At 38.7% G+C, this 17,425-nt stretch overlaps 1 protein-coding gene across 1 annotated transcript in view; it reads right to left on the minus strand.

Moving 5' to 3' along the window:
* The window catches only part of LOC103193166 (CD2 associated protein), a 123,521-nt gene extending 106,503 nt beyond the window's left edge, over positions 1–17,018 (minus strand). The window contains exon 1 of the mRNA XM_042780327.1: positions 16,975–17,018. Coding sequence (XP_042636261.1) covers positions 16,975–17,018 — 44 coding nt within the window. The remainder of the gene's footprint in view (positions 1–16,974) is intronic.
* Between the last annotated feature and the right edge of the window lie 407 nt (positions 17,019–17,425).

Raw genomic sequence — 17,425 nt, forward strand, 5'->3', positions numbered from 1 at the left:
ATAGCGACCCCTCCTTGGGTTTCCGAGGCAGTATCACCACGGGAGTAGATTGCCCCATCTTCCTTCCGAGGAGTGGCTGGTTGGTTTGAAGTGCCAGCCTTCTGGTTAGCAGTCAAGTGCCTTAGGCACTACGCTATCAGACCTCCCAAAAGAAACAGGCCAGCTATCTGGTGAGCTTGAACCGACAGCGAGCTTGAACCAACAGCATTGTGTGTGGCAGGTGACTGCCTTAAGCCTGAGACCAACCCCTGGGGCCCAGTTCTTCATAGTATCCTGATATTACCCTTTTTATTTCAGTTGGTTCTGTTGTGATGTCACCCATTTCGTTTCTTATTTGTGCTATTCGTATTCTCTCCCTCTTTTCCTTCGTTAAATTTGCCAGTGGTTTGTCAATTTTACTGATGTTTTCAAGAAACCAACTTCTGGTCATGTTGATTTTTTTTGTATTGCCCTTCTATTTTCTGTTTCATTGATTTCTGCCTGAATATTGATTATTTCTTTCTTCTAGTGACTGTAGGCTTTTCTTGCTGCTCTTTTTCTAATTGTTGGAGATGCTGGTTTAACATGTTCATTTTGGCTCCTCCTTTTTTTGGATGTGTGCATTTATTGCTATAAATTGGCCTCTGATCATTGCTTTTGCTGTGTCCCAAAGATTTTGGTGTTTTCATTCTCGTTTGATTCAAGGAATTTTTGAATTTCAGTTTTTATTTCTTCTCTTACCCAGTCTTTCTCAAGGAGGGTGTTGTTCAGTTTCCATGTGTTTACTCCTTTTCAGTTGATCTTCCTATTGTTGATTTCCAATTTGATAGTATTATGATCTGAGAAGATGCTTTGCAGTATTTCAATGTTTTTAAATTTATGAAGGCTTGTTATTTTATAGCCTAACATATGGTCTACCATGGAAAATGTTCCATGTGTACTGGAGAAGAATGTATATTGTTCTCTGCAGATGTCTATAAGGTCAAGTTGGTGGATTGTACTGTTTAGCTCTTCTGCATCTCTGTTGCACTTCTTTCCAGTTGTTCTATCTTTCATTGAAAGTGGTGTATTAAAGTCTCCCACTACGACTGTGGAGTCATCTATTTGACTTTTCAACTCTCTCATTAAAGTCTTATTTATGTATTTTGGGGCTCTTTCACTGGGTCCATAGATATTTATTATGGTTATATCTTCATGTTCAACTGATCCTTTAATCATTATATAATGTCCTTCCTTTCTCGTATGGTGTCTTAAAGTCAATTTGATCAGAAATTAATATTGCCACTTTTGCTCTCTTACAGTTGCCATTTGCTTATCTTTTTCCAACCTTTGATTTTTAGTCTATTTTTGTTTTTGTCTTAAAGTGTGTCTCTTGTAGACAGCATATTGACAGGTTTTGTTTTCTTATCCAATCTGCAACTCTCCGTCTTGAGTGGTGCATTTAATCCATTAACATTCAGTGTAATTATTGACAAGTATGAATTGCTTGCTATCATTTTGTTATGTGGTTTTTTCATAGTGTCCCTGGTTTCTTTGTTCCATATTATTTTCTGTGCTGAGCTCATTGTGTTTATGAATCCTGTTGTCATTTCCTTTGTTGCTGTTGTTTTAGTATTTGCTGAATATTTGTGTTTGTCCTCTTTTTTATTGGGATGTGAAGGTTTATCATTTTTCTTTGAGGTTACCCCGTTATTTACAATTTTCTCCTCGAGTTTAGACTAGTCCGTTCCATCTTGCAACTCTCTTGACTTCCTCATCATTTAGAAGTTCTGTAACTACACAGTATTTTCCCCTCTTTTTGGTTTGTAGTTGTCCTCATTTGCCAATTGAAGTCTCTGGTTCCCTGTTTAGAATCTTGTAAGCTTATTTTACTTTGGATATGTACACAGCTGTGGTTTCTGGGTTATGTCATCTTGTGTATTAATGGTCTGTTGTTGTTCACTATTTTTGGTTCTCTGTTCAAAGGACTCCCTTTAGTATTTCTTGTAAGGTTGGTCTGGTTTTAACCAATTCCCTTAGTTTCTGCTTCTCTGGAAATCTCCTAATTTCACCATATTTGAGGGACAATTTTGCCAGGTATATAATTTTTGGTTGAAAATTTTTCTCTTTCAAGGTTTTATATATACCACACTTTGCCTTCTTGCTTGCATGGTTTCTGCTGAGAAATCAGAGCTTATTCTTACTGGTTGTCCTTTGTAAGTCACTTTTTGTCTATTTCTGACAATTTAGTATTAATCTTTTGGATTTCTATCTGGAGATTTAGACTCATTTCTAATTTCTCATTTATTTTGTCATTTTGTTCTTATATTTTCTTCCAAAATTCTTCTAGGGTTTTGTCTGTGTTTTCCTTGGTCTGTCTCTCAATCTTTTGAAGATACCTAAATATAATCCTTTTGAATTCTTTATCAGAGAGTTCCAATTGCTACTTCTTCCTCAGGGATGTGTTCTGGGTCTATATTCTGCTCCCTTGTTTCTGCCACTTTATCCTGTTTCTATGTGCCGACTGTGATTGTCTGTTTCTCTGAGACATCGTGGCATTATTGTATTTAGATCTCTGTTAACTGTTTGTGAAGAGCAGCCAAGGCTGAGTCCGGCTCTCCCTGGTGGTTGTTTATCATTGGTCCATTGGTGGAGAAGGAATTTGTGGCTCTCACTCAGTAAGTGAAGCTGCAGGAGGTGTGGGTGTAGTTGTGTCATATGGGGACTGTTGCCAATTTCCACTAAGTTAGACAAAAGTCACAACTGCGATCAAAAAACTAAAAGCAAATGGACAAAAATATACCATGTAATCACACAGGAAAAGTAACTAAAAAAAAGTAAAAAGAGAAAAAGAAGTGAAAAAAAAAAAACCCCTGCAGTATCTGGAAAGAAGGCAATAAGAGAAAAAAGGTAGAAAAGGAGAATAATGAAGGAAAAAATGGGGAAAATGCAAAAAGAAAAACAAGCAATGGGGAAAGAAAAAAAAATTGCAACCAGGAACAAGGAAAAGGAAAAAAAGCTGAAAACTAGACCTGGGAGGGGAAGAATAAAGAATAATAGTAAAAAGGACAAATAATAATAGTAGTAATAATAGTAGTTGTTTTAATAGAGATAAAAACAAACAAACTAGAAAAGAAAAAAAAAAATCAGGGCAGGGCGTGGCAGGGCACCCAGGCTCTGTCCAAGCATGCAGACTGGGATGGAATTCCTCCTGGCCCAGAGGGTGGGTAGAAGTGAGGGATGGCCACACATCTGTTCACCAAGAGGGTGTGGGGTCTAAGAATAACAAAGAATGTCGCAACTTTCCAGTCGTTCGGGTCTGGAATGTCCTTGGGGTTCCCGGAAAGTTGAGCCTATTCTTAAGTCCCTGGAATCTAGGAGAACGCTGTCACTTTAAATACCCAAAATGGTCAAGTCGCTTGTAAACATTCAAAATGGCTGCATCCTCTGGACAGCCAAAAGTACACAGCTCAGCCCACCTTCCTCTTTGCTGCTTTCCTTTTTATTCCTCAGCCACCAGAGCAGTCCTCCACGCAGTCCCTGGCTTGCAGGGCCGATTTTTAGGTTAATTCTTAGGTCCTACCACCACTCAGCAATATCCAAGCTGTCTGTGCCGTCAGGATCACTGCCAGACCGCCAATCCATATCTCTCTTTTTTTGGTGTTTTCATGCAAATTGTGCTAGTTGGAGTTTAGTCCACTTCTACATCCATCCCCTCAAGGCTCAGGGGACCAGGATTATCTTCTATATCTGTGTTAACTGGTTCCCCTTTTCTTTGTTGAGGAAGGTCTGTGCAGTCTTCCTGCCTATTCTGCCATCTTACCGGAACTCGCTTCAAGCCATCTTTACTTTCAGCAAGCAAAGCTGTGTCGTCTGTATACTGCAGGTTGTTAATGAGTCTTCTTCCAATCCTGATGCCGCATTTTTCTTCATTTAGTCCGGCTTCTTGGATTATTTGCTCAGCATACACATTGAATAAGTATGGTGGAAGGGTACAATAATGGCACAATCCCTTTCTGATTTTAAACCACACAGTATTCCCCTGTTCTGTTCAAACAAAGCCTCCTGGCTATACACTGGCTTCTCATGAGCACAATTAAGTACGGTTTAGGGGAGTAATGGGAGAAGAGAGAATCTGGTGTGGGACACTAAAGCCTAAGGAAGGAAAAAGTGCAGTTATGAGAGCTCAAGAAGAGTAAGGAGGACATCCATATAGAGAGGCAATGTAGTATACATGTCAAAGCCCAAACTGTGTGGTAACCTGGTGAAGGATGTCAAACTCTAAGTAGTATAGATATGGGTCTCCAATGTAAGAAGTCTGGGAGGGTAGAGGCAGCCTAGAATGGGGAATCAGAGTCCAAGCAGGAAAGAAGTATGTCTGTGCAAGAGTGGAGAGCAACAGCAAAAATGGGAGATTGGTTACATTCTGAGAAATTCATCAAATAAGTAAGTTTTTAAGGATAATGCAAGCCAAGTTTCTCTATGTCAGAAAGTTACAAACATAGAAAGGGAGAAAGCTAAAATAAATCCTCTGATACTGGACTGGAATAAGAAATATCAGCATGAACTTTTGTTTTTCAATACACAGAGACAGAGAAAAAAATACAGATATAAATGTACATATATGCATGTATCTATACAGGTATATTAACAGATAGATACACACATATCAGTACAATCTCCTGTACACATACACACATACATTCCCTAGCTCTGTCCACTGAGAGTACCTGAAACCAGCACACCCAATGGCAGTGAGCACAGTTGGTGTCCAAATCTTATAAACACCACTTTCTACTAAAAAGACCAGGAATCCTTGGAGAAATGGCCAATTTCAGGGCTAAGGTAGGAAAAGTACAAGAGAAGCCTGGCACATCCTGGTGTATCAGAAAGCAAGAAAGAGCTAAAAATAAAAAAAAGAGGCTATATCAAAGGAACACAGAGAAATGAGATGAAAAGTGCCCCCACTGGCCAAATCAGGGCAATTGAGTATCAAAATAAATAATGACAATAAACAGAAACCATGAATGTTTACAAACATAAATAAACTAAAATTAGTTTATTAAATTTGATGGTTACACTGTGATTAGATAAAAGGCCCTGGTTTGTAGAAAATACACACTAAAGTACTCAGGTGAAAGACATCAGTCCGGGAAACAAAAATTATTTGTAATTTATTTACAACATTTTTGCAACTTAATGACTGTTTCTAAAGAAAAAAATTTAAAACATGTGCACAAATTTGTAACCTCAATAAGATGCAATGAAATTAATAAAATCAGAACAGAACACTATGGAAAAAGATCTAAGAAATATTTTTAAATTCTGGAAATTAAAATATGTCAAACAAAATGTCTTATTAATTTTGTTATTCTTTTCAGAGATAGAAGACAAATCTCATAATCTTTTCCAAAATGATAAAATAAACAAAGAAAATTAACCCTTTCATGACTCACAGGACATACAGTTCTAATCCACATTTTCCTCCCCGGGGGCTTACTGGGCAACTGCATTCCCACTGACAGTGCATGCTGCTCTCAGGAGGGAACCTGCATAACCGTTTGAAATGAAAGAAACAGGTGTGTGCCACAAATTACTGTTTTTACAAGATACTGTTATGAAGTGATGAATCCTGGTGGTGTGATTTTGCAAAATTGTTGTCTGATAGGTTTTTTTTCTTCTCCCCACTAGGAGATAAGCCTTGTAAGTATTATTTTTGAGTTCCTGTGCATTATTTTAAGGAGACCTGATGGTACAGTAAGGAACTCTGGTGGTATAGTGGTTAAAACATTCAGCTGCTAATCAAAAGGTTGGCAGTTCAAACTCATCAGCCATTTCACAGGAGAAAAATGAGGCAGTCTGCTTCTATAAAGATTTACAGCCTTGAAAACCTCATGGGGCAGTTCTGCTCTGTCCTCAAGGGTCACTAGGAGGTGGAATTGACTCGGCGGCAGTGAGTGGGTTTGGGTGGCACAGAAGTTAATGTAGTCGGGTGCTAACTAAAAGGCTAGTGATTCAAACCCACTAGCCACTCCACCAGCAGTAGTGCTTCTGTAAAGATTTATAGCCTTGGATATATATTTATAGCCCACAGAGTTGTTAAGAGTTAGAATCAACTAGATGGCAATAGGTTTGGTGTTTGTTTTGGGGTTTTGTGTGTGTGTGTGTGTGTGTGTGTTACTTAGAGGTTGCCCTTCTCACAATGATTTCATGTTCATCAGAATGCCAGTTTTCAGGTTCCCTAATTAATATGCACTTGCCACGGGAGCTCTGGTGGCATAATGCCTAAGGCATTTGACTGCTAACCAGAAGGCTGGAGGTTCAAACCCACCAGCCACTCCCCAGAAGGAAGGGGAATCTACTTCTGCAGTGATACCACCTTGGAAACCCATGGAAGGGTCGCTATGAGTCAGATCTGACTCGAAGGCAGTGAGTTTGGTTTTTTTTTTTTTGGTCAAGGGATCTAGAAGGTGGTGAAGAGTCCAGAGGGATATACATGTCTCACTAATCCTATACCACTACCCCTGAATCCAGAGGCCACACGTATCCCAGATAGTATGTCTCAAAATCTGTATTTCATAACAAAATTTCAGAAATGCTTCTTGATTCAACATTCATTTCATTATTAGAAACCCCAGTATCAACAAAAAATTCAAAGTAAAAAATAACTGCCTCACGAAAGGGTTAAGAAAGCAAACACAAGACACAGAGTATCAATCTAGACAATTCACTATCCAACTAACAGGGTTTCAGAAAGAAATGATAAAATGAGGCAATTAGCAATGAAGTAATACAAGAAAATATCCCAAATCAAATGAAACAAATCTTCAAATATAAGAGTGCATTACAATGGAAGAATAAAGTAAGTATTCACATCTAGGTAAAACTTCACAAGATAAGCTGTCCTAGAAAGCTTTCTGTGAGGAAATTAAAAAGTACATCTACAAAAGAATGAGAATTTTATCAGAAGACTTCTCATCAGATTTTAGAAAGAAAGAAAAAAGGCAAATCCACTGAAATACTAAAGGAAAATAAATTCCACACTTGGCCAAATCAACAGGCAAGTATAGGGTGTAACACTTTCACACAAGCAAGGACAAAGAAAATTTTCATGTATGAAATTATATGATGTTATTGAGCAAAACAAGAACATAAAACAAAAAAGATGTAAAATTCAAGAAATAATACAGCCAATCCAAGAAAAGAAGTGTCAAGCTAGTAATTAGTACAGCAAATCTAAAGAACATAGTGTAGACAAAGCAGGAGACAGAACGCTCTAGGAGATATTTGGGGAGAAAGATGTGAAGGCTAGGTTGTGCTATTTTATACTAGCATAAGAATCAGAAACTCAAAGGAACATGAAGCCACATAAAGAAAAATAATAAAGACAATTAGAAACCACCAGAAGTTCAAAGAAGTATATGTAGAAATATAATCATCATATATATCAATTGAATGCACAATGAAAAAAACTTACATAGTCATAATAATATAGAAACTATTATCTTTGAGAATCAATTTATAGCAAAATAAAAGGACTAAACTATAGTTATAGAACAAAATGTAAACATTAACAGCCTTGATGAAGTAAAAACTGGGGGAAAGGAGCAGCCAGTAAAGGAAAGAATACAAAGTCCAAAACTACTGTATTAGTCACTGGGCGGGGGGTGCTGGAAATAGAGGTTTATGTTTATACTCTTAAATTAGAAAGGTACCCAGTAGGAAACAGAACTATGTTGGTATAAAGGGAGAAGAGATGAGAAATTGCAGTAACTTAAATCACTACCTATCATATTAAAAAAAATTAAAAACTTCACTGCCATCAAGTCAATCCCAACTCATAGCGACCCATCCTTGGGTTTCTGAGGCGGTATATTTACAGAAGTAGATTGCCCAGTCTTTCTTCCGAGGAGTGGCTGGTGGGTTTGAACTGCCAGCCTTCTGGTTAGCAGTCAACTGCCTTAGGCACTATGCCACCCAAGTTCCTACTATCATATTAACAAGTCAAAAAATAAAAGTATTAAATCAAAAAACAACAATAGAAACTAGAATGAGAAAAGGTTTTTTTTTTAAAAAAAAAAAAAAAAAAAGCAAATGACATACTTAGATAGTTGAAAGTGGATTCCCTCTGGAGAACAGGAGTAGAAGTAAAAAAAAAAAAAAACAGCAAAGTCAGAAAATAGTGTTTTTTATTATAAGTCCTTTAATAATTTGGTATTTTAAGTTTTTGTTTAAACCATACGCAGGTATTACTTTGACAGGATCTTTTTTAAAGCAGTAGTTATTAATGTAGCTTGTCCAATGTTATGGCAAAAATGTTAGTAACACATGTAGGCATGTGTTATAATTAAGAGATTCAAAGATTCAAAATGTCATGGTAAATAATGTTAAATCCTTGCTCTTTTAAATTTATATATACAATTATGTTTGTAATGTAAGGCCAAATTTAAAAGTTATAAACCATATATACACTACCAGTGTATTTTTATAAAAAGGACAGAAATAAAAATGCCTAAAGAGTAACATTCAATAATGTTAATAAAGGTTATGTCTGCCTGAATGAATGAGATGCTGTTTATCCTCTTTTTACTTTATTTGTAGTAAAGAATTCATCTTAGCCAAAGACAGTTCTGACCTTTGCCCTCATCATCTGGAAAGTGACATCTTTTGTTCACCTCGGGGCCTTGGGTCACACCATACAGTCTAACAATGTGATTTATGATATGAGCTGTGGACCATATGGTATCAACTCTACCTCTGGAGGAGCTGGAAAATAAAGATCAGCCACAGGGGCAGTCAACTATGGCCCCAATAAAAACTCTGGAGACCAGGCTTGGACGAGCTTCCAAAGAATAAAGAAGTCTAAACAATTCTAAGCATTATGGACAAAAAAAACTGGTAAGCTTAAACAGTAAAATAAAGAAGAAAAGATGGAGAGGAAAAAAACAGCCAACACTTAAATTGACAAGTGACTTCACAGCAACAACCACGGAATCCAGAAGGTAGCATATTAATACCTTCAATGTACAGAAAGAAAAATTAAGACTACACCTGAGAAAATACCACTCAATATGAATAGATACAAAAAGTAAAATAAATAGCAATCTATATGATGTGAATATTAAATGTATAAAATAATGGTAATAATAATTTGGGGGAGATTAAAAATATAGAACAATTAAAATAATAGCAGTAACATAAATTCAGTTAAGTTAAGCAAAAGTGTTCTAAGATCCTCCTATGGTATAGAAGAACAACACAGGTGTTTTGGTTCTCTAGTGCAGCTATCACGGACATACCATAAGTGGATGGTTTAACAAACAGGAATTTATTGTCTCACTGTTTAGGAGCCTAGAAGTCCAAATTCAGAGTGCCAGCTAGCTCTAGGGGCTAGGTAAAGGCCCCTCAATCCTGGGCTTTAGTTCTGCCTCTTCTTCCAGGCCCACAGGAGCTGGAGGGCATCTCCTATCTCAGGCAGCTGCTGGCTGCAAGGTTGAAAAACCCAAGGTCAGCAGGTAAAATGGAATAATCCCAAAATTGACAGGCAACATAGCAGACCACTGGTTCAAGTCCAGGAACAATTACAAGATTGGCAGGCCACTGAATGAAGACAAAGCCAAATGCAGAATCTAAACAAGCCAGAAAGCTAGAGACCTTCCTCAAAGCTTCCCTGTATAGACTGGAAGCAGGCCACGCCCCAAAGGCAACTAATTAGCTGCTCACAGCAGATCCCAACGTGGAGTTGATTACACTACATCCAATCTCATCACAGGAAATAACATCCAGCTGCCCAGCCACTCACAACCATGGCCCAGCAAAGTTGATACACAACCTTAACTCCAAAACAGGCATCAATCAATATTAGACTTTTCTAAGAATGGGTATGATAATCAAGGAGCTTTGGTGGTGTGGTGCCTAAGGCAATTGACCGCTAACCAGAAGGTTGGCAGTTCACACCCACCAGCCACTCCATGAAGGATGATGGGGCAATCCACTTCCATAAAGATTTACCCTCTCGGAAACTCAGAGGGAATTGCTGTGAGTCAGAATCGACTGGACAGCATTGAGTTTGGTTTTTTGGTTTGGGGTTTGGTAATCACGAAAACAACAGAGAGAAAATAAAAATGCCAAACACTGTGGGAACAATAACAAACAAACTGAAAAATCACAACTTCCAGTTTCAGCTCCAATATGTAAAAAGCCTGGAAGTCATCACCTATTCTTACACAAAAAAGCAGTACTGAAAATCAGTGATTTTTGATACAACCAAACCACTACCCCAAAATCTAGAAAGAAAATCCAGAGAATCACAGACAAGATATACTTGCCCGCAGTAGAAACCATAAACTTACAGGAACAGTATACACCCACTCCTCATTTATCAACATAATTAGGTTCAAAAAACCAGGTCATTATGCAAAAATCAGTGTTGTCCAAAAATGGAGGATGACTACATCATTACAAAACTGACAAATTACGTCATTACATAATTGCCATATCACCAAGAATCATGGCACAGCCAAGTTGACACATAACCTTAACCATAACAGCCAGTCTTACTCTAGCCTTGCACCTCTGCATTCCTTACTGCCATACACACATTGTGAATGTATAAAATAGTTGGAGTTTTTTTTTTTTTTTTTTTTTTTTACTATTTCTGTAAATTCGAAAGATCAGATAATGTAATAGTTGATAATATAAAAGTTGATGCATTTGTTTTCTACAGCTGCCATTACCAAATTACCACAAACTGGAATGGCACATTGGTTAAGCGCTTTGCTGCTAAACAAAAAGTTGGCTTGAATCCATAACCTACCCTGTGGAAGAAAGATATGGCAACCTGCTTCTATAAAGACTGTTGTTGTTGTTGTTATGTGTCATCGAGTCAGATCCAACTCATAGCGACCCCTCCTTGGGTTTCCAAGGCAGTATCACTACAGAAGCAGATTGCCCAACCTTTCTTCAGAGGAGTGGCTGGGGGGTTTGAACTGCCCACCTTCTGGTTAGCAGCCAAGTGCCTCAGGCACTAAGCTACCAGAGCTCCTTCCATAAAGACTACAGCCTTGGAAAGCCTATGGTGCAGTTCTATTCTGTCCTATAGAGTCCCTATGAGTTGGAATTGACTTGACAGCAATGGGTTTTGGAGGTTTGGGGCAGGGGGAGCTTTAAAAAGCAGAAATTTATTCTCTCACAGTTCTGGAGGCCAGAATATGAAATCAAAGTGTCAGTAGGGTTGGCTCCTTCTGGAGACCTGAGGGAGAATCCTCTCTATGCCTCTCTCCTAACTTCTGTAGCTTGACATTCCTTGGCTTTCATAACTCCAATCTCTACCTCTGTCTCTACATGGCCTTCCCCTCTGGGTCTGTGTGTCTCTCTCTCCCTCTCATTATTATTATGGAGACATCACTCATTCTGGAGTGATCTCATCTCAAGGCCCTTAACTTAATCACACCTGCAAAGACCCTATTTCCAAATAATGTCACATTTACAGGAATAGGGGTAAAAAAATTGGGCATTATTAATTTGGGGCGGGGTAACAATTCAACCCTCTCCAAAAAACATAAATGATAACTTTGTCAAATTGCTGGACTCTGAGTATGGAAGCATGAGAATGCTACAAGTGTGGTAAATTTCCATGGGCTTCAATCTTAAGTGAGTCCCAATATTTCCATGGGTTTCACCTCCAGGAATCCTACCATGTTCTCACAATGAAGAGTCAAAGATTCATTTTGGCTCTGTCAGGAGAGCAGAAAAGTAAACCAAACACTGTGAAACAGACCCAGAACATGCTCCACAACAAAGGCCTACTTTTCAGGGGAAAAACATTACTAAGGCCCTAAACCACCTGGAGGAAAGGCCTTTCTGTCTCACTTAAAACCAAAGACAAACTCACTGCCACAGAGTCATAGCAATCCCTCCCCTTCGTTTTCTGAGGAGGTATCTCTATGGAAGTAGATTGCCTAATCTTCCTTCTGAGGAGTGGCTGGTGGGTTTGAACTACTAGCCCTCTAGGGAGCAGTCAAATGCTTTAGGCACTATGCCACCAGAACTTCTTCTGTCTCACTTGAGGAGGAAAGGGAAAGCTAAGAAACATTTTAGTAGGACAGTCCAGGAACACAGGCCCACAAAAAGATTGAGATTTAATGATAAGATAAAAGGCTGCTTCCCCTCCCCATATTTTACCACTGCTGCAATGGGACGCTGATGCTGATACGCTGATACGGTTAACAGTGGATTACAGCTGAAAGCTGCATGATCCAGATTCTATCTGAGGAGTAATTCTTGGGAAAACCAAAGACAACAGGAGAGATAAAAATATGGACATTAGAGGAATTTGAAGCCTCTGGCAACTAGAGCTACAACAAGCATTAAGTAAAGTCCAATTCTTACCTATATTAACATAAAACCTCACACTTAGGATCTATTCACCTCAATTCCTATTACCAAATACATCATATTTTGCCTTCAACAAAAAGTTGCAAGGCATACTGAAGGGCAAGAAAAAACAGCCTGAAGAGACACAGCAAGAACAAGAACCAGTTCAGGTATGACACAGATTTTAGAGTTATGAAACATGAGATTTAAAATTATGTTAAGCACATAAAAGGAGAAAAAAATAGACAACATGCAAGAACAGATGGTAAACAGAGAAATGGAAAAAAAAATTGTTTTAAAAAAATCAAAAATACTAACAGAACTGAAAATTGTCTTTCATAGGCTCATCACCAGATTGCTGTTGTTGTTGGTATGTGCCGTCAAGTCGGACCCAACTCATAGCGACCCGTTTGGGTTTCTGAGGCAGTATCACTACAGAAGTAGATTCCCCAACCTTCCTTCTGAGGAGTGCCTGATGGATTTGAACCGCCAGCCTTCTGGTTAGCAGTCAAGCGCCTTAGGCACTACGCTACCAGAGCTCCCCATGAGCAGACCAGACACGGACAAGGATGAATCACTTAAGTTGAAGACAAGTCAATAGAAACATCCCAAACTGAAATGCAAGAAGAAAAAAAGAATGAAAAATGGAAGAGAACATCCAAGAACTACAGAACAGTATCAGTGAAGGAAGGCGGGGGGGCCCCACAATGGGGAGACCTTATCTACAGAAGTGTTCCTAGGTGGTACAAATGGTTAAACACTCAGTTAATAACCAAAACATAAGGTTAGAACCCACCCAGAGGTGTCTCAGAAAGCACACCTGGTGATGTGTTTCTGAAAAGGTCACAGCTTTGAAAACCCTATGGAGTGTAGTTCTAATCTGTAACACACACACAGGTCACAAAGTAAGTCGGAATCAACTCAACGGCAACTGGTGACAAAACAGCACACGGATAAGAACTTTAACAGACTTCTCATTAGAAACCATGCAAGTAACAAGAAAAAAAAAAAAACCTCACGGCCATCAAGTCTATGCTGACTCATAGCTACCCCCTTTGGGTTTCTGAAGTGGTAGATCTTTTCTTTACAGAATTAGATTGCCCACTCTTCCTTCCACAAAGTGGCTGTTAAGTTTGAACCACCATCTTTCTGGTTAGTAATCAAATGCCTTAGGCACTATGCCAGCAGAGATCCTTAGTAACAAGAAAGAGGGTAAAATATTTAAAATGTTAAATGAAAAAGCCACCAATCCTATAATTCTATATCCAGCAAAATTATGAAAAGTAAAGAAGTAACTAGAAGATACACATTCCTTAAAACAGTCAACAATTTGCAATCAAAAGGGCAGCATTTGCCCAAGGACAAAGTTCAGAAGGCAGGAAGGGCTAGGAAAGAAGGAGCAATGGAAATGAGAAACACCAGCAGGGGTGAGGGGGAGATGAGTACTGTTACATTGAGGGGGCTGCAATTGTTTTGGTTACCTCTGTGCTGCTCCGACAGGAATATATACCACAAACAGGATGGCTTTAACAAACAGGAGTTTATTCTCTTACAGTTTGGAGGCTTTCAGTCCAAGTTCAAAGTGCCAGAATCCAGGGGCTGTGCGAAAGCCCCCTGACCTTGAGTTCAGCTCTGCCTCTTCCTCCCAGCCAAAGAAGCTAGAGGCATCTCTTCATTCAGGCAGCTACTGGCTGCTGTGGCTAACAAGTCCAAGGTCAACAAATAAAATGGCATAGCCCCAACGTTACCAAACAGCATGGCTGGCCATTGATTCAACTCCATTCATTGAAAGTCCCAAAATCGGCAGAGCACAGCAGGGTGCTGAACGACTCAGCTACATGCAGGTTTCATGTGTGCCATAAGCTAGAGACCATTCCCAAAGCTGCTTATATTCAAGAAACAGAGCAAATTTCTAAAACAGCTACTCAGCTGCTTGTGGTAGATCCCACCATGCAGTTGACTGCCAGTCTCAGGGCGAATAACTACCACCAGCTGCCCACCCACTTAACCAGGCCCAGGCCAAGTAGACATACAAACTTAATTACCATAGAAATCAATAACCTGAAACAAAATGTGTATGAATTGTTGATGGGAAAACCGACTCGCTCTGAAAACTTTGACCCAACACAATCAAAAGTTGAAAAAAAAAAAAGTAAAGGATTTTCTCAAACAAAAAACAGGAACTCATCATCACCTACCAATTCTGCAAGAAATGTTAAAAGTTCTTTGGAGAGAAGGAAAATAATGTCAGAAATTTAAATCTACATTAAGAATGGAGGCGTGTCAGATGAATGAAGGTAAACAAAGGCAAAGCAAAATCTTTATTTTTCTTATTCTTAATTGATCTAAAAGACAACCATTTAAATATAATACCAACAATGTACTGGCTGACTATAGCATATAGATAAGAGAAAGGAATGAAAGCTGGTGGGTTTGAACTGCCGACCTTCTGGTTAGCAGCCAAATGCCCTACCCAATGCATTTGCAAAAACTCAAACCAAACTCATTGCCATCAAGTCGGATCTGACTGATAGTGACGCCTTCTGGGGTTTCTGAGGCAGTATCACTACAGAAGTAGATTGACTGCCCAATCCTCCTTCCAAGGAGTGGCTGATAGGTTTGAACCGCCAGACTTCTGGTTAGCAGTCAAATGCCTGAGGCACCACCAGAGCTCCCTAGTATCATAAAGGCCAGAGAGAGGATATGGAAATACTCAAAGGCACCTGTACTGCACCAGCAGGGAAATGCTTTTTGAAGATGGACTTAAAACAATTATAAATCTGTACTGCAAATTCTAAGACAATCATTTGAAAAAAAAACTTTAGAAATATAATAGATATTCTGAGATGGGATAAAATGGACTCAAATAAAATAATCAAGGCAAGACACAGAAAATAGAAGTCAATGAAGCCAAAATTGGTTCTTTGATAAAATCAGTAAAAGTGAAAACTCTGTAGGAAGAATGACCAAGGGGGGGATAAGAAAACTTAAATCACTAGTACCAGGAATGAAAGAGGGAGTATCATTATGGATCTCACATTCATTAAAAATAAAGGAAAACTACAAACAAGGCTGCACACACAGTTGTTTCAGACAACTTGAAGAACAATTTTTAAAAATAAATTTGTAGGTAAAAATCTGTCAAAAAAAAAATAATAAAATAAAATACCCTCCAGGCTCAGATGGTATCACTGACAAATTCTACCAAATATTTAAAGAAGAAATGATACCAAATCTACATAATGAAAGAACACTATACACCTATTAGAATGTTAAAAAAAAAAAAAAGACAAGGATGTGACAAAACTGGAATTCTAATAGATTGCTAGTGACAATAAAAAACGGTACAGCCAATCAAGGAAATAGTTTAACAGTTTCTTACAAAGTTAAACATATACTGACCCAGCAATCCCTCTCCTAGCTATATATACTCTGTTGTTAGCTGCTGTCAAGTCAGTCCCCAATCATGGGGATCACATGTGTTACAAAGTACATTTGCCAGTTCCATAGGGCTTGCTTTGCTGTCATCTTTGCAAAAACAGATTAGGTCTTTCTTTGTAGTGTCACTGGGTGCATTCAAACAACCAATCTTGAGGTTAATAAAAAAGACCAAAAAACCAAACTCACTGCTGTCGAGTCAACTCGACTCACTGCAACCCTCCTTGGGTTTCCGAGGCAGTATCTCTAGGGAAGTAGATTGCCCAAACTTCCTTCCAAGGAGTGACTGGTGGGTTTGAACCGCCAGCCTTCTGGTCAGCAGTCAAACACCTTAGGCACTAGGCCATCACAGTCGAGTACAAATTATCTGTGCCACTCATGGGCCTTACCTGTACTCTCTCAAACCAAACTCACTGCCACTGAGTCAATTCCAATTCATAAATAATTTATACTCTCATCTATCCATGAGTAACATGCTCCCAGATTCCCCAAAACCTAGCACAGTATTTGGCTTCCCAACCAAAAACCAAACCCACTGCCACTGAGTTGATTCCAACTCATAGTGACCCCCATTCGGTTTCTGAGGCAGTATATCTTTACAGAAGTGGATTGCCCCATCTTCCTTCCACAGAGTGGCTGGTGGATTTGAACTGTCAAGCTTCTGGTTAGCAGTCAAATAAATGTCTTAGGCACTGCACCACCAGAGCTCCTTATTTGGCTCACAGTAGGTGTTTAATACATATCTGATTTTTTTGTGGATTTAATTTTTTTTTTCTGATTAAAAATAAATATTAAAGCTATTATAATTAGGAAATTGAATAAATACCAGGTTTGGCCAAATCTGGCCCACTGCCTGTTTTTGCACAAAGCCACCCACATCCCGTCATTTACACAGTCTATGGCTGCTTTCCTGCTGCAATGGCAGAGTTGAGTATTGCAACAGATCGCTTGGCCCATGAAGCTGAAAATATTTACTAACTGCTCCTAAACAGAAAACGTTTGCTGACCTCTGCTCTGTAATAAAACTATACAGTCATTAAAAATAACCAAAGAATATTAATACAACATGAAAATATTCATGATATGACATTAAGTGTAAAAAAAGATTAAAAATAAAAGTACAATTCTAAGTGATGGTGAGAATGTTGAGCAACAGGAAGTGTCTCCTATCACTGATGAGAGTATAAATTGTTACAATCATACCGGAATGCAGCTTGGAATCGTCTACTAAAACTGGAAGTATACATGTCCCCTGACCCAGAAACTTCACTCCTAGCATTTACTCAATCAAAACAAGTGCACACTGCACTAAAAGATACATTAAAAGAATGTTCATAACAGCATTCACAATAGACCCAAATTGCAAACAACCAAACATCCATCAAAAGTAGAGCATCCCTTAGAGCAACAGACCATAGGACACCAGAGGACCAACATTCAAACTGAGGAAATGCAGGACAAACAGGAATGTATAAATATGAGGGGCAGAGAGGGAGGGTTGCAGGATATGGAGGGGAGGAGACTGGGTTAGGGTTGGACATGGCAAATGGGGAATGAAACTAAATGTACATGTTACATTGAATGTAAAACAAGCTCTTAAAATTAAAAAAGAAAAAAGAGATGGACTGACACAGTGGCTGCAACGATGATGGGC

This window comes from Orycteropus afer, unplaced genomic scaffold (assembly GCF_000298275.1).
Source record: "Orycteropus afer afer isolate SDZICR_OR568_19922 unplaced genomic scaffold, OryAfe1.0 scaffold00034, whole genome shotgun sequence".
Taxonomy (NCBI): Eukaryota; Metazoa; Chordata; class Mammalia; order Tubulidentata; family Orycteropodidae; genus Orycteropus; species Orycteropus afer.